The sequence below is a fragment of the Myxine glutinosa genome, chromosome 4 (genome assembly GCF_964187855.1).
Source record: "Myxine glutinosa chromosome 4, kmMyxGlut1.1, whole genome shotgun sequence".
Lineage (NCBI taxonomy): Eukaryota > Metazoa > Chordata > Myxini > Myxiniformes > Myxinidae > Myxine > Myxine glutinosa.
The window spans coordinates 14300827-14324203 of NC_136264.1; the positions used below are offsets into that span (position 1 = coordinate 14300827).

At 41.5% G+C, this 23377-nt stretch overlaps 2 protein-coding genes and 1 long non-coding RNA gene across 3 annotated transcripts in view; 2 read left to right on the plus strand and 1 right to left on the minus strand.

Moving 5' to 3' along the window:
- LOC137437382 (uncharacterized) overlaps window positions 1–2344 on the minus strand; it is a 2600-nt gene extending 256 nt beyond the window's left edge. The window contains exons 1-3 of the mRNA XM_078775081.1: window positions 2229–2344; window positions 1867–1924; window positions 1–1676 (exon numbers count right to left, since the gene is read on the minus strand). The exon at window positions 1–1676 is cut by the window's left edge and continues 256 nt beyond it. Of these exons, the coding sequence (XP_078631207.1) occupies window positions 1–1676 (1676 nt within the window). The 5' untranslated portion in view covers window positions 1867–1924; window positions 2229–2344. The remainder of the gene's footprint in view (window positions 1677–1866; window positions 1925–2228) is intronic.
- Window positions 1–23377, plus strand: part of MANBA (mannosidase beta) — a 166018-nt gene that overhangs the window by 13170 nt on the left and 129471 nt on the right. The gene's annotated exons all lie outside the window — the stretch shown is intronic.
- LOC137424451 (uncharacterized) lies at window positions 6930–13430 on the plus strand. Its single transcript, XR_013623025.1, has 3 exons — window positions 6930–12683; window positions 12842–12937; window positions 13190–13430. It is a non-coding gene; the product is annotated as an uncharacterized LOC137424451 (long non-coding RNA).

The following is a 23377-nucleotide window of genomic DNA, read 5'->3' on the forward strand; positions in this document are numbered from 1 at the left end:
TGGTTATTGAATCCATGCCATTCAATACTCTGGTCACTGGAAAGAGTGTTCAACCACTGGGCATCCCTCACTTCAGCAGAAGCTAGACTCCTGTTCCTGGCACATACATCTGTGTATGGGATTCCGGATGAAACTAAGATCAAAGGAGGATTCACTTTCTTTGGCCCAGTATAGTGTACCAATGAAATAGACTGAGCCTGATGGACCTGTGCAACACTACGAGGCAGGCGAGGAATCACCAGATTCATGACTCCAAGTTCAGCACTTCCTTTTTCAATGATACCTGCAGGGTTCATTTGAAACTCATGAACCATGACATGTGTTTCACGACATCCATTGGGAGTTGACACTTGGAGGTCAAAGTTATCAAACCAACCAAATATTGGTCCAACTCTTCGGGTCACTCCCATTGCCTGATGAAGCAGAGTAGTGTTATCTCCCACAAATTTTGCCGCTGACTTGCGGAAACGTATGACCTCATCATATGACACAGTGAATCCATAGTCATGCAGGAGTTTAATCAACTCAGAACTGCCATATCTATGGTGCAGTTTTGCTGCAAGCCCAAGTGTAGTCTGATTTCTAGTACCTGTGATGTGGCTCTGTATAGCTTGAGCTAAACTGAGCGACTTCTGTGTTATCTTGCCATTTGAGACAAGTTCTGAAATCATATTTAGCAATGTTGCACTAGTTTGTTTAAGTGTATTGTTGTATGTAAAGTCTCCAAGATCAAAGACAGCATTGTTATACTCTACTGATTCTGCTTCACATCTGACCTGTCTTACCACAGCATCTACACGTTCTTCATTAACTGAATCTACCTTTACCAATTTCAAAGACTTGCCAACTAAATCTCTGAATCCTACAACAGATGCACACCCCTCCAAATGCACCACAACAATATCATCCCCTAAAGTGGTCACTAATTTTGAGAACATTTGTTTACAAGATAATTCACCACCAAAACTGCAGTACATATCATACAGTTCAATGGATGTCCATGTACACAACTTTTGATTGTCATATAAGTGATTAATTACCATCTCCAGGGCATCATCATCATTTACTCTACACTGGCGTAGCAAGTTAGTGTGTTTGGGCATTATCATGAACAAATCATAGCATTTCTTGTGGTATTGTGCATCTGCAGCTGGCAAATCTGTAAGGGCACCCTTGATGCGGATTTCAACCTGTCTACCCCATTCATCATTTCTCTGTTCACATGCATCTAGAAGTACATCTTTGAATGCTTGATATCCAGGGCGATCTTTGGTCTCACACTGGATAACTCGGTTCCATCGTTCTGGGTGTCTAGGGTCTATAGCTACACACTCCTCTACACATATTAAACAATGCTTTTGGAACTGAAATGTGGGAAGTTGTGACCTTCTGACTCTGGTACGAGGTTCTTCATTCACTGAAGAGGGGAAACCATCTCTTCTTTTCTTGGCCAAATACTTTGCGATGTTTTGCTTTGAGGTGTATGAACAATAACAGTTTTTATGACACTCTATGGTTGCACTATCTCCTGTTTCAAGTAACATCTCCAACTTCTGATGGATATCATCCCCCCTATCTTTACTGCTTTGGATTATTTTCTTGATTGCTGCAACCTTGAAGACTTGTAAGGATCCCTTCTCACAGCAGGATGGGAATATGCACCTTGAGCTGGCCATCTGTGAAAAAACAATACCATGCAAGACACCATCACCGCAAACTACAGCAAGATAGGTGCAGTTAACAAAGCAAGTGACTACTCTATCACACTAAAAACCTAAAACTATAAAGCAAGCCAGACAAGTGCAAAAGAGCAAATGACATACAAAGAATAAAATCTATAATTGATGTTATGGTTGAAAAATGTACCTCTACTGTTGTCCTCTTTCCACTGCAATTGGGTGCTCATTCATATCACATGCTTTACCTTGGCCATTGGGAGACATATATATCTTGTAATGGTGCAGTGGAAAAAGCACATCCCACAATCCATCTAAGAAAAAAGATTATATTATGCAAAGCACCATCACCAAACGTATGGTATAAAGTTTCAACAAACTAAGTGCATTAAATAAGGTGCAAAACAAAATATCAAATCAACATGCTATAATATATGTTTCATGACAATCATATCAAAATAATGATGAATCAGTGTTTATATTCATACAATTAAATTGATTAGGAATTGTTTGAGATGCTTGAACATAAATCTTAAATACTATGTGCTTTACCTCTACTGTGCTACAATGCCTATCATGATTGAGATTTTCTCCGGTCAGAACTTGATTCTAACGGGTACTCGTACACTTGTGGCCTGTCAAAAGAAAACCCTACATTGATATAAAACAAGATTTACAACAAAGTGCATAATTTTGATCATTTCAAATGTACATGCAGGTATTTATCATCATCCCAATGTCTGTTCGTTGAAATCAATGATCTGAAATTGAACCATTAAGATCCACAATTTTACATCAAAAAATGGATCAATTCGCATGATATGTCAAAATACATAATGTTTTTTTCATCTGATGACATTTAAAATATATTTAACATAATCCTTGACCCTGAAAACATAGGTCTAGACATCATTTTCATGAAATTATCATGAATAGTTTTGGAGATATTGAAGAAAGTATCATTTCCAGTAATGGCCGCCTTAATTTGCATATAAAAAAAATTCCCCGAGGTTGTCCTGAGGACAACCAAGCTGAAATACTTTATTAACCCCATGGGATGACAAATCCATCAAAAAACCTTAAATACTATAAAACATTTCTAGGTACCCCTCTCTGGCAACTCGACTATATAATCCTTCTTCTACATATCATTTGGCAGATTATCTTTGACCCACTCAAACATCGACCCATTCACTTACTGTTAATTTTCTTCTTACCTCTTTACGAACCTTTTAGCCTTTTGACACTCAAACAATGATTCCCCCTTGGTCTTATGGTACTCTTACTATCAATGATCCCGAGTAGACAACTCAAACATCGATCCTACAAATATTTGTTTATGATCCTAACAATGATCCTAACAACTCAAAAATATTTTCATCTTTTTTACCCAACTCACCAGTATTTAAATTAATTCTCTTATTTGTTTTGTGAACTTTTTTACCAGTTGCCTTTTCAATTATACCTATTTGATATTTTTCACATTCATTAAGGATGTCATACTTAAACCTCGAACCTTTTTTTAATTAATGAAAGAAATGACATGTTGCTTAACTTTACAAGAAATGACGCGTTGGGAATTTCTCATTGTCTTATTTCCTGTTTCCTCGAAATGTTAAAGCTGAGTTCTGTTCCCGAAAATACATTTTGGACATTATAAAGGTCGTGTTGCCGTGCTGTTTTTATCATTACGAACCGAAGAACATGAGCATCAACATGTCTTATTTCACTCTCTACTGTGATGAAGAATACTCACCAGGGTAAGTTTCATTCAGAATTAAACTGTTAATGTGAGCTTTGTATGTGATTAATTTAAATTTATATGACTCATGATATTGTTATGGATATGAGGATTGTGTTTTTTTTATTGAGTTTTTTTTATTATTATTGCTCTATTCTGGACCCTCCTTAATCCAGTTATGTATAAAGGTCAAAAGGGCGTCCCATAATTAGGTCATAAACAATCACGTCAGCCAATCATAGATACCCCTGTTCAATAGTTATATCTTTATTATGTGTATTAGGGTAAGGCCTTGTCTTCCATTAAGATGACACTCCATTGCACCAAGTGAAACAAGATAGATCCCCTTTCATTCCCATTCCCAAAATCTCCATTTCCAGCTACATCCCCTCCAAGTCTCCATTGCCAAGCCTCGATTGCCAATTACATCCCCTCCAAAACCACCATTGAACATGTGCTCGGGTCGGGGAAGAAGGGCGTACCCGCCCGTCGTCATCAAGGGCGGAGCCAGAGGGTCGCGCGACCAACCAGGGCCGAGGTGAGCACACCGATGGGCGTGTCCTGAAGGCCGGCGGCTTGATCGCCTGAGGCATATAAAAGTGCGCGCGCAAGAGCCGAGTGGTTGTCGGTGGTGTGGAGAAGTTGGACAGGGAGACGTGCGTAGTGGTTGTCGGTGGTGAGGAGAAGTTGGACAGGGAGACGTGCGTTGTTGTTGAGTTGAGGGGTTGGACCAAGAGAGAGTGGTTGGACAGGGAGACGTGCAAGAGAGTTGTTGAGTTGAGGGGTTGGACCAGATGAGCTTTGACAAGACGAGAGAGACTAGTCCTGAAAAGAGCAGCAGCGGCAGCCACAGCAGCAACAACAGCAGCTTGGGGCCTGGACGGCAGTTTTGAGCAGGGCCGCGAAGGAACGGCGGCTGCGAAACGCGCCGATCGTGCTGCAGGACCCGTTGGACCTTCCTCTCCCTCCAGCCATCCACCTCCTGCCTTTCCATCCTTTTGTGTACGTGAGTTTGTTCTGTGTGTTTTGTCCCTGGGTTAATTAAGTTTGTAGAAGCTAGCGTTGCACTGTGTCTAATATCTTCTGTAAATTATTTTCTTATCTTTCCTTCTTCCTTGGTTACTTTTGAGCGTGTATATAACAGGAATAAATTTAGTAGTATTTCCAACCTTTTGGTTTTCTTCTTCTTCTTCTTCACATCCGTGTCGCTTTTGTCTTTTCCCTATTGAATATCTGTGGCGCGATCCGGCCAACGTTCGGGAATCGGGTTAGTCGGGGTAACTGTTCGGCCGCGGTGCCATCCGCTCGGCAAACACAACATCTTATCCGCGGTCCGTAACAATTGGTAGTCAGGAGTTGGGATTCGAACCTGGGACTAAATTTATTTAGCCCAAATTTTGGACACCAATTGTACTATTGGCAGTAACAATTGGTGTCGGGAGCGGGAACGGACCCTAAGCGCGCTTAACGCGCTCAAAATTACGAGCTGTCGAAATTTGTTTTGTTTTAAAAACCCGAATTTTGAAATCGCGCCATGGATAGTCAAGGCGATCGGATGCAGGTGGGTGAGCTAGAAGAGGGGTTAGGGGTAACTCAGGACCGGAGGGAAGAAATGGTGGAGGAGAACAATGAGGAGGTGGTTGAGGAGGTATCAGGTGCACAAAATGGCGCCCTCGCGCACATGGTTATTGTGGCGCCAAATTTAGCCGTGACCGTAGCAGCACCGGTGGATTTGAACCTTTTTATGGAACAAATAAAGGCCTTTATGGTTAAGTCGGGTGAAGAAATGGAAGACAGAAGGAGGGCTGATAGTGAGAAAATGCAAAGCAGAATGATGGGGGTAATGAGGGACGAAGTGAGGGGTACCAGTGCCCAAATTGGGAAGTTAGACAATAAATGTGAGGGTCTCGGAAGCAAATTGGAGGGACTCGGAAGCAAATTGAAGGGACTCGGAAGCAAATTTGAGGGATTCGGAAGCAGATTAGGGGACAAACTGGGGGGCATGGTTGTCCAAGCCAAAGAAATTAATAATAATAATAATAATGCATTTATTTTATATAGCGCTTTTCAGGAAGCCCAAAGACGCTTTGACAGAGTGCAAAACATAATGCATAGCAAAACATAAAAACAATTGCAAAAAAAGAAGAATCAATAGGGAAATATTCAAAGCACAAAGGAGGGAGAAGGAGAGGAGATAGTCAGGGGTTAGATGCTGTGGGTTAAATGTTGAATGCAGTGTTGAACAGGTGGGTCTTGAGTGATGTTTTGAATGTGGTGAGTGAGGAGGAGTCTCTGATGGTGTGAGGTAGCGAGTTCCAGAGGGTGGGAGCAGCGATGGAGAAGGCCCTGTCCCCCCAGGATCTAAATTTGGTCCGGATGGGGGGGGGGGGGGTCAGGAGGTTGGTACCAGCAGAGCGGAGGTTGCGGGTGGGAGTGTGTCTGGAGAGGAGGTCAGCCAGGTAGGATGGGGCCAGGTTATGGAGGGCTTTGTAGGTCAAGAGGAGGATTTTGTACTGGATTCTCTGGGAGATGGGGAGCCAGTGAAGCTTGTAAAGGACGGGGGTGATGTGGTCACGGGTCCGGGAATGGGTGAGTAGACGGGCAGCGGAGTTCTGAATGTATTGGAGTTTATTGGTGATTGTTGAGGGTGAACCATAAAGGAGGCTATTGCAGTAGTCCAGACGGGAAGTGATGAAGGCGTGGATGAGGGTTTCAGCAACCACGGAGGAGAGGGATGGACGGAGACGGGCGATGTTTTTCAGGTGAAAGAAGGCTGTCTTTGTGATCTGTTTAGTGTATTTGTCGAAGGAGAGGGTTTGGTCAAAGATGATGCCAAGATTCCGGATGTGAGGGGAGGTGGATACTGGGAAACCGTCGATGTTGAGGGCAAAGTTATGGGTGGACTTGGTGAGCGTTTTTGGGCCAATGATGATTATTTCAGATTTATCACAGTTAAGTTTGAGGAAGTTGATTTGAAGCCAGGATTTTATTTCAGTGATGCAGTTTGTCAGGATAGAGTGGGTGGCGGTGGAGATGGACTTGGTGGAGATAAAAAGCTGGATGTCATCGGCGAAGCAGTGGAATTGGAGACCATGACGGCGGATTAAGTGACCGAGGGGGGACAGGTAAAGGATGAAGAGGAGGGGGCCAAGAACTGAACCTTGGGGGACACCTTGGGGGAGGGGAGCAGTGGTGGATTTGCAGTTATTGATGGAGATGAACTGACGTCTGTCAGAGAGGTATGATTTAATCCAAGAGAGGGCAGTGCCGGTAATGTTAAAGGTGGTTTCAAGTCGGGTGAGGAGGATGGTGTGATCGATGGTGTCAAAGGCGGTGCTGAGGTCGAGGAGGATGAGAATGTTGAGGTTGCCAGCGTCAGAGGAGAGGAGAAGGTCGTTGGTGATTTTGAGGAGAGCAGTTTCAGTACTGTGGTTGGAGCGGAACCCGGTTTGGAATGTTTCATACAGGTTATTGGCAGAGAGGTGATGTTTGAGTTGAGTGGCTACAGCGCGTTCCAAAACCTTTGACAGAAAGGGTAGGTTGGAGATGGGTCTGAAGTTATTTAGGGTGTCAGGGTTTAGTCCAGGTTTTTTCAGAATGGGGGTAACAGCAGCAATTTTGAGGGATGGTGGGACGATGCCTGTAGACAGGGAGGAGTTTATTGTTGCAATGATAAGTGGAGAGAGAGCAGGAAGGGAGGCCTTGACAAAGCTGTTAACCCTAATGACAAAGTTAACAACCCTAACCCTAATGAAGGGTTGGAGAGGGACAGAGACCGCGGGTTGAGCGAGCAGGTCCCAGGGGTGCACGAGGAGGTAACGCGGGTCGAGAAGCGCTGGTTGAGCGAGGCGGAGGAAAGCGCGGGTGCAATGACGGGGGTAGAAGTCGCGACCCGGGGTATGGGGCAGCCGGCGACCGCTGAGGTAGGAGAGAAAATTTTATTAAAGCCAGCGGTCGTCGAGGCGAATAAAGAAAAAGCAGTAGTGGGTATGATTAAAATTGAAGAGACGACGGAGGTAGCCCGGGAATTGCAGGGAGAAATGGATAATGCTCAAAGTCCCTGCTCACATCACGATGCTGTGCTTAATAACACCAATGAAAGTTTGCAGGTGGTGTTGGAGCGAAGGAGGAGGATCCCCCAGGTGAGTCGTGCTGTGCATTGCGCGGGGAGATTTTGTAGAAGGATGTTTGGCGACAAAAGAATTTTCGCGCGATTGGGGTCAATATGGCACCCGGGCGTTGGTGAAGGGTCCCGTGTGAGTGGAAATGGCACGCGTGGGAGGAGAAAGTGTGCGTCAGCGAGTGGGTGTGTTATAAAGTGTGGGAGTGAAACCGAGTGCGAGCGAGAATGCACGTCGGGATGTACGGAGTGTGACACGAGGAGTGAGTTGGTGGTGGAGCGGGTGCGAGGATGCACGTATGGGATGAACGGCGAGGGTGTGCGAGAAAGCACACTTGAGTTGGTGGTAGCGCGAGTGCGAGGGAGCACATCGGAGCGTGGTAGTGGGTGGATGCAAGAGTGCACGCCCATGGTGAGTGGTACGGAGTACGTACCGAGTGGGGAGAGTGCGCAAGACGGTGCGCGAGGTGTGTTAAGGGAGTGTGCGAACGGCGAGTGTGCGCGAGAGGTGTAGTGTGTAACAGGGAGTGCGTTGGCGGAATGGACGGAGTGTGTGGGATGCACTGGAGGCGTTGGAACGCCAGGTTTTGTGAGGGTGAAAGGGGTAGCGTATGCGTGTGAGCATGCAGGTGAAGCATCGACGGTAACCGGGTTAGCGGTTCGAGCGACGGATAGCCGATGCGAGCACTCGGGGCGCGGTGTGCTTTGTTAGATGCCAGGCCCGGCGCGGATTGAAGCTGCGTCGCTTCTCTTCGAAGCGTCGTTGCCGATTCGGGCTTGGCCCCGCCCCGCACGGGTGAGTCCGGGCCTTGTCGGGCGAGGCGACCGGTCCGGTTCAAGGGCGAGGAGGAGGAAGCGGAACGGTGCCCCCTCGTGGGGACGGGGTTCCGACCGGGCGAGCTTCAGTCATCGGGCCCGGGACCTCAAGGTACCGAGCCGCGATGATGCGTGGAACCTCGGCCCGAGCATGCCTCCTCCCCAGAGTCGTGAAAGCCGGACGGATTCAACCTGCAGGCGACCAAACCACCCGAATTCATTGCTCGGCTTTGCGAAGCCGAGATTAATGATGTCATGACGCACCGAGGCTAGGATATAGCGGACTGTGATGATGATGATGATACTGATAGTGTTTTGATCCGAAATTTAGAAAAGTGAATAGAATTGGCAGTAATTGGAAAATTTTTGATTGGTTGGAATTTGGTGAGCAAAATTGATAGTGAGAGATACCCGATGTGATGGGATGGCAACTTTGCCATCTCTCACAACGGGGGCAAAGGAGCACTAGTTTTATGGGGTCTATGGCAGTGAAAACTAGCCCGGGAGGGTTAGGATATAATGATAGGGACCGAGAAGATGACCTTAGGTAATGGTAAGGTTAGGTAGTGACAATGATACCGGTAGTGGGGACGCAGGTAGATTAGTTTGGATGATAATGACGAGGGAGCGCAATAATGTAAGGGGCGACGGGGAAGCGCGAGTTTTAGCAGGGCACCAGGTAGATTAGATGATGCCGTGTGAGTGTTGGACGTGTATTCAAGTGTATTGAGCAGGGTATGAGTAAATGATTGTGAGTGTGAGTTGTAGTGAGATTGCACAGGTGTGCAACTGAGCAGGTGTATGGAGCAGTGTTTGAGTGAGTGATGGTGATGAGTATTGTGCTGACCAAATGGTCCAGGAAGGAAGGAGGGTGCAGGTGGCACCAGGTGAGATTGCACAGGTGTGCAACTACAGGTGTATGAAGAATGGTTGTGTGGAAGACATGGAGTGTGGAGTATATGGAGTATTGGAATGGATGGTCGTGGAGTGAGTATGGTGGAAACTGTGGAGTGGAGTGGATGGTGCGAAGGTGTGAATGGGGGAAGATTGGACCCCCATCGCGAATACCCGGGGAGGGTAGTGTAAGTGTTAGGTAGAGGGTATAGGTAAATTGTGGTTGGATATTGGCATCTGTGGTGCGGGTGAAAGAATGGTATTTGGATGGGTGCATTAGTGTTGTGGAAATGGCTGGGCGTGTAGCCTGTTAGTGTGTGTAGTTGGTTTGGGCACTCCACCACTGTGAGGATGTCGGCCAGGTGAGGCCGCAGGTGGGCTCTGGGAGCCGGTAGAGTTGTTGTGGATGGGGCCCGAGGATCCGGAGGACGGACCCGGGTAGCCCAGTACCAGAGGGCACCAAGGGGTGACAGAGCCAGGAGGGGCCTTCCCCAGTAGATAGGTTAGGTCAAGGAGCTAGGTAAGCTCGGATGGCAACTGCAGTGGTGGAGGTGTGCAGGTGGGTAGGCCTGCTGGGAGAGCTACACGCCCCAGTCCTGAAATTGTGCAAGGGCACAGGGAGTTGCATCGGGGGAGTGAGACCCCAAATTGAGAAGCACCACAGTTTGGTCAATGGGAATTTGGTTTTTAAAACCACATTGAGTAAGATTGCCAATGGTTTGGCAGGGAAAGACCCCGGGTAGTGTAAAGTGTGTTAATGTCATTTAGAGGATAGTTAGGATGAAAATCTCCTTGCACCATCTACATCCACTCACCTGAGGTGACGTAACTCCACACCATGCCATGTTTTATTATTTTTAAGATGCAGATGTTTGGAATGTGAGACGCATCATGACGTGGGTGTGACATTGTGCTTGATGTTCCATCTCTTCCTCCTTATGAGGATTGATGATGAATTTGGTGATGGCAAATTTTGGATAGAGGGATTGTGGAGACGAATTTGGTATAGAAGAAATATGGGGAAGACGTGACAGTAGTGACGAACTTGTAAATGTGTAGATTTTGTAAATATGGGGTAAGGGCAAGGGTAGAGTAGGTGACAGGGGGGGTGACGTACGGTAGGGACGAGCTTTCTCACTTCGCTCTCCGTACGCACTTCGCCTTGCATTGCCTTATTGATGTGTACCCTTGTGACCTTACCCCTCGCTCATCTGTCTTTTCCCCCTTTTGTCTCCCACATGAGGACCTGTGCGCCACTGGGCGCCGAGGGGAGCGTGCGTGAGTCCGCCATTGTGCGCCCGGAACTCCCAGAACCAGCTGTCTGCATCGATGCACCACATTATGGACCACATGTCTGTGGCTGAGCACCACTGATGGACCCCATGGGTTGGGGCATGGCCCCTCTGCTGGAACCGGCCATGAAGGCCCGAAATCTTGCTGGCGGACCTTGGCCACAGGGCACCGATGCCCCACAGGTGAACCACACTAGTCGGCCCCTGTGGGCCATAAATAAATAAAAATGGACACTTTGGGTGCATTTCATTTTATGTTCAAATAGGCTGCCAGTAAGAAAAATGAAAGAAAATGACAACATCTGGAAGAAAGCAAATAGCCAGCAGAGGGAGCCGAAGAGCAAGAGACCACCTGCAGGGTTAGGGGTTGTTGTTTTTATTTTTATTGATGAACAGTGATGACTGCACCGATTGGTGCTTGAGTGTGTTTTGGTGCGTTTATGGGTGCTTTCATGGTGCATTGATGCAGAGCAGACTGTCTCTCCCCCCCCCAAAAGAACAATCACAGGTCCTGGGTTAGTTTTGTAAATAAAAGCAGAGCCATTGTAAATAATGCTCCCCACCGTCAGTGTATAGTTTGAAGACCATTCCGCAATTCGGTTAGCTGTGGGCGTGAATCTGTTAGGCAGGGTGCAATGGAGCAGCGGGACATATTTATTTATGTTTTAAAACTGTCGCACTCAGGGTCAGGTTAAAAGTAGAGGGAACTACACCTACGTGTCACACTAAGTTAAAGTTATAGGCCCGGGACGTGCCTAAGAGGAGGAGGGTGCAGTGTTATGGATATGAGGATTGTGTTTATTTTATTGAGTTTTTTATTATTATTGCTTTATTCTGGACCCTCCTTACTCCAGTTATGTATAAAGGTCAAAAGGGCGTCCCATAATTAGGTCATAAACAATCACGTCAGCCAATCATAGATACCCCTGTTCAATAGTTATATCTTTATTATGTGTATTAGGGTAAGGCCTTGTCTTCCATTAAGATGACACTCCATTGCACCAAGTGAAACAAGATAGATCCCCTTTCATTCCCATTCCCAAAATCTCCATTTCCAGCTTCATCCCCTCCAAGTCTCCATTGCCAAGCCTCGATTGCCAATTACATCCCCTCCAAAACCACCATTGAACATGTGCTCGGGTCGGGGAAGAAGGGCGTACCCGCCGTCGTCATCAAGGGCGGAGCCAGAGGGTCGCGCGACCAACCAGGGCCGAGGTGAGCACACCGATGGGCGTGTCCTGAAGGCCGGCGGCTTGATCGCCTGAGGCATATAAAAGCGCGCGCGCAAGAGCCGAGTGGTTGTCGGTGGTGAGGAGAAGTTGGACAGGGAGACGTGCGTTGTTGTTGAGTTGAGGGGTTGGACCAAGAGAGAAAGAGTGGTTGGACAGGGAGACGTGCAAGAGAGTTGTTGAGTTGAGGGGTTGGACCAGATGAGCTTTGACAAGACGAGAGAGACAAGTCCTGAAAAGAGCAGCAACAGCAGCGGCAGCCACAGCAGCAACAACAGCAGCTTGGGGCCTGGACGGCAGTTTTGAGCAGGGCCGCGAAGGAACGGCGGCTGCGAAACGCGCCGATCGTGCTGCAGGACCCGTTGGACCTTCCTCTCCCTCCAGCCATCCACCTCCTGCCTTTCCATCCTTTTGTGGACGTGAGTTTGTTCTGTGTGTTTTGTCCCTGGGTTAATTAAGTTTGTATAAGCTAGCGTTGCACTGTGTCTAATATCGTCTGTAAATTATTTTCTTATCTTTCCTTCTTCCTTGGTTACTTTTGAGCATGTATATAATAGGAATAAATTTAGTAGTATTTCCAACCTTTTGGTTTTCTTCTTCTTCTTCTTCACATCCGTGTCGCTTTTGTCTTTTCCCTATTGAATATCTGTGGCGCGATCCGGCCAACGTTCGGGAATCGGGTTAGTCGGGGTAACTGTTCGGCCGCGGTGCCATCCGCTCGGCAAACACAACATCTTATCCGCGGTCCGTAACAATATATTTTTTTATTACAGCAATTCAGGTTTTCAAAATGACCTGGTCTTGGCAGAGTTTCAAGTTGTTCCACAAGAGGTTTACAACGAATTGAACATGGGTTGGAACAAATTAAATGTTTCACCGTTCTTAGAAGATAACCACCATCGGAGTTTGTCTCAGGTAATTCATTATTCATTTCTCTGATGGCATCATTAAACGGGAGCTGACATTTATTTATTCATTGTGTATCTTTTGTGTATTGTGTATCATTGTGTATGCATACAATGTATCTTTTAGGAGAAATTATTAACGTTTTTTCTTTCTTTCTTTTCTAACAGAATACAACACCTGTTGAGATCGATGACCACACCTATGTGTGTGATACCCTAAATTTTTATCTCGACCACTTGAACTCAAAGCTCGATTTTTTAGAGGTATGTATCCCCATATCCTCATATCCGTGTGTGTGTGTGTGTGTGTGTGTGTGTGTGTGTGTGTGTGTGTGTGTGTGTGTGTGTGTGTGTGTGTGTGTGTGTGTGTGTGTGTGTGTGTGTGTGTGTGTGTATATGTGTGTGTGTGTGTATGTATGTATGTATGTATGTGTATGTGTGTGGTGTACACCGTTTAGAATGGGTACACCATAAATATATCATTCATATTTTTCTCTCCCCCCTTGTCTCAAACAGAAAGAAATACAAGACCTAAAGAAGACATCTGGAGAAATTACCTTTGAATTGAGCGAGGGAGAAATTGATGAATTGTGCTGGGAAGAAGTTGAATGTGTCATACCTCAAGGAAAATGTTTTAGTAATATGAAGATTTTAATGTTTTCACTATTATTTATATGTATTTGTTTTGTTTACAATTATTTAATTATTAATTACAAAAAGAGAATAAGGGAGGAGGGAATGGGGGGGTGCACCCCTGCCAAAGACCCTTCACCCCCCTCATCCCACCCCTCCCCTCCCCTTGTGTGTGGGGAAGGTGGGGGTGGGATGAGGGGGGTGAAGGGTCAAGGGTGGGGGTGCACGGAGGGTGGGGGATGATGGGTGTGGTCTGTGTGGGCGGGGTCTGTGTGGGCGTGGCTTATGTTTTTGTTTTGTTTTTTTTACCACTAATTAAATTAGCTAATCTGGGTGGGGTGAATAGAAATGTTGTTCAATGAATTATTAGCTTTGTTTTTTGTAATTCTTGTGAATAAAATGCCCCTAATATTTCTTCCCCATTCATATCATTTCATTTGTAAGTCCAAGGGACTGTATCCATTACATCAATGATTTTAAATAATTCACAAGTCCATTTTTGTGTATAACCTTTTTCAAAATGGCTTTTCCATTTGTATATTCTTACCATATCACCAACTTTTAACTTGGGTTTTTTCAAATTAATCTCCATTTCATATTTTAATTTTGTAAATGTTTCTGATGGTTTTGATTTTGTTGATGAATGAACTGTATTATTGTAATTATCAACAATATTCTGGATTAAATACACCCATTGTTGAGAACCGAGTTGTGTGAATTTTTTATACTAGGGCATGCCCGTACTATATCTATATCTATAGTTATATCCCCCCCCTATATTTACATGAAATGGTTTGGTCCAAAGCGAACGGCTTGCGAGTACGGTGACAATCCCCCCCCTCTATTTACATGAAATGGTTTGGTCCAAAGCGAACGGCTTGCGGAGTTTGGTAAAGAAATCGCCATAGCATGCACAAACGCGCAGGAAAGCGAAAGAATCGCAAATTAGTTTTAATTAGTTTTAAAACATCGTTTAACGCCAACATAGCGGCAACATAGTTTGCCAACGTGAAATAAATGAATACGCTCTCAAATGTTCCGTCCGAGGCAGAGTCTGTTCGCCACGTTCGGCACACGTGATAGCTCGCTGCTCTCTGATTGGTTGAATCGTTTTTTGGACATAGCTCGGTAACTACTTGTCCGATTAATATGAAACCTTGAAAAGGCACATCCTCGGGTCCCCAGCAATATACCTGGCAAGTTTAAAGTATATCGGACCCGTGGTTGTCGAGAAACAGCGGTCACAGACATACATACATACATACATACATACATACATACATACATACATACATACATACATACACACAGATTACTGGAATTATAGATAGATAATTTTTCTTTTAAAGTACGATTAAAACGCTCAATAACAACTGCCTTTCCTTCATTAAAGGTGCTGTATAATTTAATATCCTCCCCCTTAAGAAATTTCATAAATATTTTGTTATAGAACTCTGTTCCCTCATCAGTCCATAACTTCTTTGGTTTCCTTTTATCCCTATCAAATATTAGCTTAAAGGCTAACATTAAAGTATTACCTCTCTTGTTTTTCAACGGAACAACCCAGGCAAATCTACTCCTCAAATCAATAACGGTTAAAGCATACCTGTATCCCCTGTCATTATTCAATTCAATTAAATCAGCGGACCATATGTGGTCGGTGTATTTAGAATAAACTTTCCTTCTTTTAAACTTTGTGATTATAGGTTTGTGTAATTCATTAGCCAAAAGCTCCTCAGTCTTGATGACATCATTGGAGTCTAATAGTTTTTTGAGGGTGAATAACCAAGACCAAGTTTCAATTTGACACTTATCATTTTTTTAACAATAAACCGATCAACTTTCTCTCTCAATGTAGGATTTTGTATCAAAGACAAATTATATAACATTTCTCTGTCTGCTTCATGTTTTTCATCCAATGTAGTGGTTTTCCCATTAGCAATATCATGCTTCATACACACTTCATCAACCCTATTTATAGGTTTAGACCAAGGTTTAGGATTGTCAGCCTCATCTAATCTTTTATCTAGGTTTGTTCCAGGACCACAGAACAAATATCCAGGTAGATGTAGTTCCCCAGGAATTCCAGTTGTTGTAAATTTACTTCCTGACAGAAACCTTTGTATGTCTCCTCCTCTTTTAGGAGAGATGAATTGGCACTTTTTAGAGCCACACACTTGACATATTCCTTTTTGATAAACTCTATTATTTTTAGCTTTAACAGAAGAGATATTTTTAGATTTAGTTTTCTTTTTACATTTGAGACAATAACTCATATTTATTTATCAGAAAAATTCCGACAGAGGATCAAAACCTTTTTGGTTTTCAACATATACATTTCTATCTTAATTTTTAAAACATAAAGAATCCTCAGGAATGCCTTCACTCTCTCCTCCATTTATTTACAAATAAAACTAACTAAAGTCAATAACACCAACATCATCAACCACATAATCTTTTCCTTCTTCTTCTTCTTCACCACTTTCTCGTTTAAATCTCCTCCCTGAAAGTGAAGACATTGACGTCGTTATTCTTGAAAATAATATTTCCATTAGACTTTTCATTTCTTTATTTTCCTCCTCAGTGCGTTGAGTTTGATTTATTTGCTGTAATACCTTCAATCTTTTACGAATTTCACTGATTTCCATCTTTTTATATTTTTCCTCCCTCTCTTCCTTCTCTCTTTTCTCCCTTTCCTCCTTCTCCTTTTTCTCCCTTTCCTCCCTCTCCTTTTTTTCCCTCTCTTCCTTCTCTCTTTTCTCCCTTTCGTCCCTCTCCTTTTTCTCCCTCTCCTCCTCCTTTTTCTCCCTCTCCTCCCTCTCCTTTTTCTCCCTTTCCTCCTTCTTTTTCTCCCTTTCCTCCTTCTCCTCCTTCTCTCTTTCCTCCTTCTCTTCTTCAACTCCTTCCTCATCCCTTGCTACCCTTGAGCTTGAGCCTCAAAGAATATTATACATATACTCATCTGGATTTTGAGATATTCTTGTATCTATAATTATTTTTCTCATAATAGGATACCAATAAGATTTGTTGACGATTTCTAAAAGGGTTTTATATTTCATAACTTTGAGAAGTTCATTTTTATTTAATATTTTAAACAAGTCTCTATTTGTGGGTTTAACAATATCAGTATAAGGCCAGTTTTTAATGACAAAATTCCCATGTATATGCTCCAAATCATAAGGTATGTAATACCGAGCACCCTTTTCTTGTAGGTATCCCTGAATACAAAAATTATAATTCTCTTGTAGTCTTCTTCCTGCCATTTATGTATCAGAAATATATGTGAGATTAATATTATGACAGGTAATACCACCCCATCTTCCCACTACCAAATCGGTTTGTATTCCTCGGCTTTCTATCCTTATCTCATGACCTTCCTTCTTTGTCATGCTAACCATCGCTATACTATCATATATTTTTCTTTTCTTAAAACCATGTATTTGTTGTTTATTAATTGTACTTCCACATATATCCTTATCCTCACCAAGTGGATAATATTCTTCTTTACGAGACTGATTAAAATCATGTAGGTCTTCTATGTTTATTGAAAAAGACCAATTATACCCTAAATCAGGCATATCATACCCCCATTTATTAATTCGCATATTAACTATATGTCCTTCTTTATAAAATTCAATTGTAAGCAGGTAGTTAAATTCAATGAGGAAAGGTGTATGGTCAGTATAACCAGGTGTTGTGGTTGTAAATTTTACTTGTTTAACAAAACGTGCTGTTTTCTTTAAAAATATATATTGTGATAAATCACTAAATCTAATTAGGTCATTCGCATCTGTAGGGTTTGGATAATTGATTAATTTATAAGTATTCTTCATATTAATATTTTTACTTACACTATATTTTTGTCGTTCAGCCTGTGCCTTTGTATAATAATTTGATAAATCAATATCCTGAGAGGATTTTCCAAAGATAGAACCATCTTTTCCAACATAAGTCATTTATATTAGATTTTAAATGATATCATAAAAATTTTCATAATTGTTGAGTTGAAATCATATATATAAACATAATTGACCACAACATTTAGAATTAATTTCTTGAACTTGAAATGTTTGATAAACACCATTCTGTAAGAATTGTATTACTTCAACAGGTGGTGGCATACCATAACTATCAAAATAATATTTATCCTGACTATTATGAATACAAACCCAATGAGAACCATTCTGTGTGTCTAAATTCATAATAATGTTCTTTGTATTCTTATTTATATGTATTAATTCATCTCTCATACAAATAACCACATTATCAATTTTTAGTGTTTTACAATACTTAGCTAGTTCTATATTTGACGTTGTATTCTTTCCAAATTGTTTAAACCATTTATCCATTTATTTATGAGAAAGATACAATCCATTACCCCGTTTGGTTAGTTTAACACCCGCTTGAGCGATAGAGGAAAGCATATCTCCAACCAACAATCTAGCTTTATCAGGTAGACTTTCAAGTTTTTGAGCAAAATCTACAATTACACCACTTCCACTAATTTGTTTCTCCAACTCCTTGTTATGTCTTTCCAATTCTTTTTGAGCTTTTAGTTGTGCCTTCCTTTCGTTAGCAGTTTTTACCGCTGCTGAAATACCACCAGTCAATGCTCCCGCCGCACTTAAACCAGCAAATAAAGGAATTAGAAACGGGAGAAATCCTCCTCTTGACTCGTCTATTGAATATTTCTTTAACATAGGTTTTGTCATTTTAATTTTAAGTGAACCAGTATCATTTAGTGTTTTTACTTGTGTGTGTGTGAGTAAAACATCAATTCTTACTGCTCCTTTTCTTTGAATTGTATTAACATTAATAATACAAGGCTTTTGATTTTGAATACAAGATGTTAATTTATTAAGATTGATTTGATTAACATAAACCCCAACCATTTATTTATGAGAAAAAACCTATGTGATATTAATCATAACACCATTATCTGTATTAATCTGTAATTCTGTTTCCTCCAAAAGCAAACAATATGCATTAACCTCTTCACTCTCCCCTCTTTCAATGTATAGAGAAGTATCCACTCGATTAGACTTTATAGTTTCCTTTTGAGAACTCAGGTGAATTGCGTAGATTGTATAAAGTTTTTGAAACGCAACCATATCCAAAATAGGATCATTATTACCATTACTTTCACACACCTTTTGGTAGGACTTGTAGGCTTCCGCATAATCATTTTTTTCCCAATCAATTTCCAATCTATCTCGCGGATAAAATGTGCCATCAAGAGAAACCCGAAGTTGTTTCACCTTAGCATTGTCACTCAGGGCATTATTCTTATTAGTACCGTCCTCTCCATCTGGTTTTTAAAAAATGAGCCAGAGGTATCGTGGCTTTCCTTGAAGAACACCCAAATTTCAAGTGTAGGTAGTGTGTTCCAGTTTAACGTGTTGACATCTTCTTTTAAGGTATGATACATTTAGCGGTTTCTTTGAGTTAAGTCTTCTATTTAACATCTCTACCGTTTTAAGATTAGGAGTATACAACAACAACAACAACATGCATTTTAAAATGCCATTTTCCCTGCTAGAGCAGGGGTTAGCCTTGCGGTCCCCATGACAATCTTCTCCATTTTGCCCTATTTTCTGCATCTCTCCTTGTTAACCCCCTTGCCCGCATTTCTTCTTCCACCATCTTTAGCCAAGTCTTTCTCGGTCTTCCCCGTCTTCTACTTCCTTCTACATTCATTTCCATCACTCTTCTCAACCAGTCACTTTCATCCTTCCTCAACACATGACCAAACCATCTCAACCTGTTCCTCTTCACAGCATCAATCACAGGCTCTATTCCCATCATCTTTCGCAATTCATCATTTGTCTTCCTCTCTCTCAACGATACTCCGCACATCCGTCGAACCATTCGCATTTCCACCCTTTCCAACCTTCGTTGCTGCTCTACGTTCATTACCCATGTCTCGCTCCCATAAATCATAACACTTCTCACACATGCAGCATACACCTTTCCCTTCAGCTTCAACGACACTCCCCTCATCATCAGCACGCCACTCAATTCCCGAAACTTCTTCCATGCACATCTCACTCGAGCAACCGTTGCCGAGTCTGATCCACCTTCTCCATTCAGCATGTCTCCGAGGTAGCAAAATGTTTTCACACCTTCCAGTTTCACACCGTCTCCAAGATCCAACTCAGCATTCCCTCCATCTGCAGCTCCCTCTGTGCACACCTTACATTTGAATGTAGCTGCCACACTGGTTAATGACCCTCTCAGACCACTACATTTTTGATGAACCCACGCAGCGCACATTGTACATTGAATGGAGTTCACTCCGACACCCTTCCTACACACAGCACAGGGCCACTTCCCAGTTCTTTCCACCTCACCACATGCTTTACCACTTGCCATCACCTTCGTCTTTCCGATATTCACCTTCAGACCTTTTGTCTCCATACATTCCTTCCACGTGTTCATCTTTTCCTTCAGTCCATCCATACTTTCCGCAATCAACACCAGATCATCTGCATACAACAACTCCCACGGTAAACCCTCCTTTACGTTCTGAGCCAGCACCTCCATCACAGCTACAAATAGTAGTGGACTTAGTACCGACCCCTGATGCACTCCCACCTTCACCTCAAACTCACCACTGTTCCCGTCCTTCGTCCTTACAGCTGTGCGCGCTCTTTTGTACATTGCCATCACTACTCTGATCAACCATTCCTCCACTCCTAACTTCCTCAATGCCCAACTAATGTCCTAACTAACTTAGGAGTATATTCACTGATATACCAACACAAATCATTAATAACAAATTTATTATTTTCTCCAAAAGCATTTTCAACCCCAAAAAGCAATCTATTTACATTATCATTCCTTTGTAGTTGAAATCTAATTTTAAGCCCATACAAAACTTTATCATAATCACAAAATCCAAATATACCTTTCAGAGGTACTGCTACGGTAAAACTATTCTCAGCTTTTGTGTCATCATTATACATTGACTTCCTTTGACTATAACCAGGGTCTGCGTTTGTACCCGTTGACATATCAGGAATAAAACCTTCAACAGCTCCCTTACCCATTCTATCACAAAACGAATATAGTGTAAATTTCATCATTTCAGATGTAGCAGAGACATAATCAATCGCTTCAACCTCTTGTGTTCCAATATACAGGCGGACACTATCAAACATTTTCCAGAAGAAATCATTTACGAGTGTAGCATTAGTATTATTCGCAGCCTTAGTGAATTTAAATTTACACAGCAAGAAACTATCAGCTATATTCAAGTAAGTTTGTTGATTATTTATTTCAAAACTTTTTGTTCCGTTTGAATTCCAGTCTGTTCCTGTAATAGCATTTACCTTAAAATAGTCTTCCTTTTTAGTGGAGTTTGAAATGATAATCGTATCATCCAAATCATAGATACTATCAATCGCTTCCATACTTGTATTTATATAGCATTAAAATTGTTGAAACCCTGACCCAAGTATTTTAATGATTTTTTGTCGTTCTTGTGAAGATAGTTGAGTTTTACCTTTTTAAATTTCTTTGATTGCTTGTAATTTATGAGACTCCTTTTGAGCATCTTTTATACTCTTTATAGCACCCGCAATTGAGCCCACGGCAGAAGCAGTTGAACCAATTAGGTCTTTATGTTTAAGGATGGTTGAACCAATACCCATAAGAGTATCAATTGTCCCATCTCCTTTATTTCTAAATTGATGACCCACACCCCGTTGTCTCTTTGGTTTATAGTATCCTCTACCCACATACCTTGTATAGTATGGTGAAAGTAACATCCCATCCCCTGTAATTATTTTATATTTTCCCAACTCGTGTTTTCTCACAATAACCATTATTTATTTATTGAAAAACTTCACGTAGGTGAATTCTGATGGATATAATTTCATCATTGAAGGAGATCATACGATTATCTTGGTCGGTTATCCTAAAATTTACTCTGTATATGGTTTTTCCTGACACAGGTAAATAGACAAGATTTTTTGGTTCCATATTAAATTTATAACCAATCGGTGTTGAGTATGCGCTGAATGAAAATATTGTATTTGTTCTTATTCCATCGTTATAAGCACCATCAATCAAATCACAATGAATTAATACCGAATTTATACCGGAGGATATTTGAATGACATTATCACTGTAAGACGTCCCGTTAGTTTCAATCTTTTTTGAAGAGAAACCCAATAGCTCTCTAAACGATTTTTCAATCGTGAAATCGACTTTATAATTATTTTAAAGTTTAATAGTTGATTTTGAAGTGTGTTTTTGAATATCTATTACAATATTTTTTGGTTCATCACCTTGTTCTTTCATAAGGCGAGAGACTTCAGAAGATATTTGAGAAATCTCGTAAGCTCCGGGTGAAACGGTTATAGTTTTATATCCACTTCCTGGATTATAACTAAACTTGTTGTTTTTCTCTGTGATATTAAACAAGGTATTATAAGTTTCTATCGACAATAAAGATGCCTCATATGAGGTAAGGGGGTCAAGTTGTAGTGGGTAAGGGAATGATGCTGTGTAATCACTCGTTGTAAAATTAAAACTAAGAATTGTGCTTCTCATCTTATTTAATATCTAATAAAATATCTTTGTATTGACATTTATTAATTATTTTCATATTCATCAACTGGTCTAAAATGGCAGATGTTTCATTAAAACAATTGTTGTTTCCAGCCTTCTTGCTACCTAACAACAATAATAGCCTATTAACTAATTGTGATGGATCATTTGGAAGAAAGCTAACACCCGAACCAAGCTTACTTAAAGCATCAATAATATGTTTCTCCTTCTCATTCTTCTTACTTTTACCAGCAACAGAAACTCCATAATCAAGTGCATTTAGCAACTCAATATATACCCTATCTTCCTCTCTTTCCATATCAAGTGGTTCCTCAAAATATTTTGAACCGCTGAATCCGGGGTTTGTTAGAAGAAACATTAATCTTGGAGTTAATTCAACATTTGGTTGAGCAGAACTTAAGAACATCAATTCATCATTAAATATCAATACCTTTTCTTCCACAAGATGAAACACTGCTGGTTCTTCTGTTGGAATGAGACCTGCTCCTGTTTTTGAATCTGCCAAATATTCATTGTTTTGAAGAGCTTCCACTACATAATTAGGGGGTTGATTTACCTCCTCAAGTTTCTGAAATAATTCTTCATCATTATATTCTAATTTTCCAAGTTCTTGTTTTGTTATCTGACTAAAATCTTTGAGCATTTGAAGTTTTTTCGGAGTAAATTCTACCGTGGGAACTGTAGGGTGTTGAGTTTTTAAAAGCGGTTTAAAAAATTTATCTTGTTTTCTTTCAAAGGCTTCTTCACCAGTCAGTTTTTGTCTCCGTTTCTTCTTTATCCCTTCCTGTTGTTTAACAACTTTTGAAACTAATTGTTGATGTTCCTTAAACTTTCTTGCTCTTTCTTCGGCATTCATTTAGTATTGAAAAATATCATTTAATGAATTGTAAAGGTCCATGGGAAAATTTTCCTTTTCTTCATCATTATAGTAAATGTGCTGAAATCCTTTTCTTTAAATATTTCATCAAATTCTTTATTGGTATTAATACGAGTTGTTATTTCTTCTTCACTAATACTTGTATCTCTGCTTTTCATACGTTGGCGTTGAGTCTCCTCATCGATATCAAAACCGAATGATAAAATCTTAACTCCATCACCACACAATTGTTTAATAATTTGTCTCATTCCTTCAGGATTAGTTTCTAAAATCCCAAGACCATTAGATTTTACTTTATTTAACTCACTCTTACAATGTGAATATTTTGTAGAACCAAGAGAGACCTCCTCAAATATTTGACCTTCGTTCCTCAATCGCATATGTTCCTCCATTGAAATGTAGTAATAATCTTTCCCTTCTACTTCTCCTGGTCGCTTTGCTCTGGTTGTAGTACTCACAAAACGAATCATAGGGTGTTTTTAAACAAAACTTACAATCTTTTCATTTTTACTATTCAAGAGTTTAGATTTATGAAAGTTCTTTCCTGAAGCAGATTTACCCACAAGATTAATAATAATAGTTATCATTTATATATGTAATTATGTTTAAAATAAAAATAC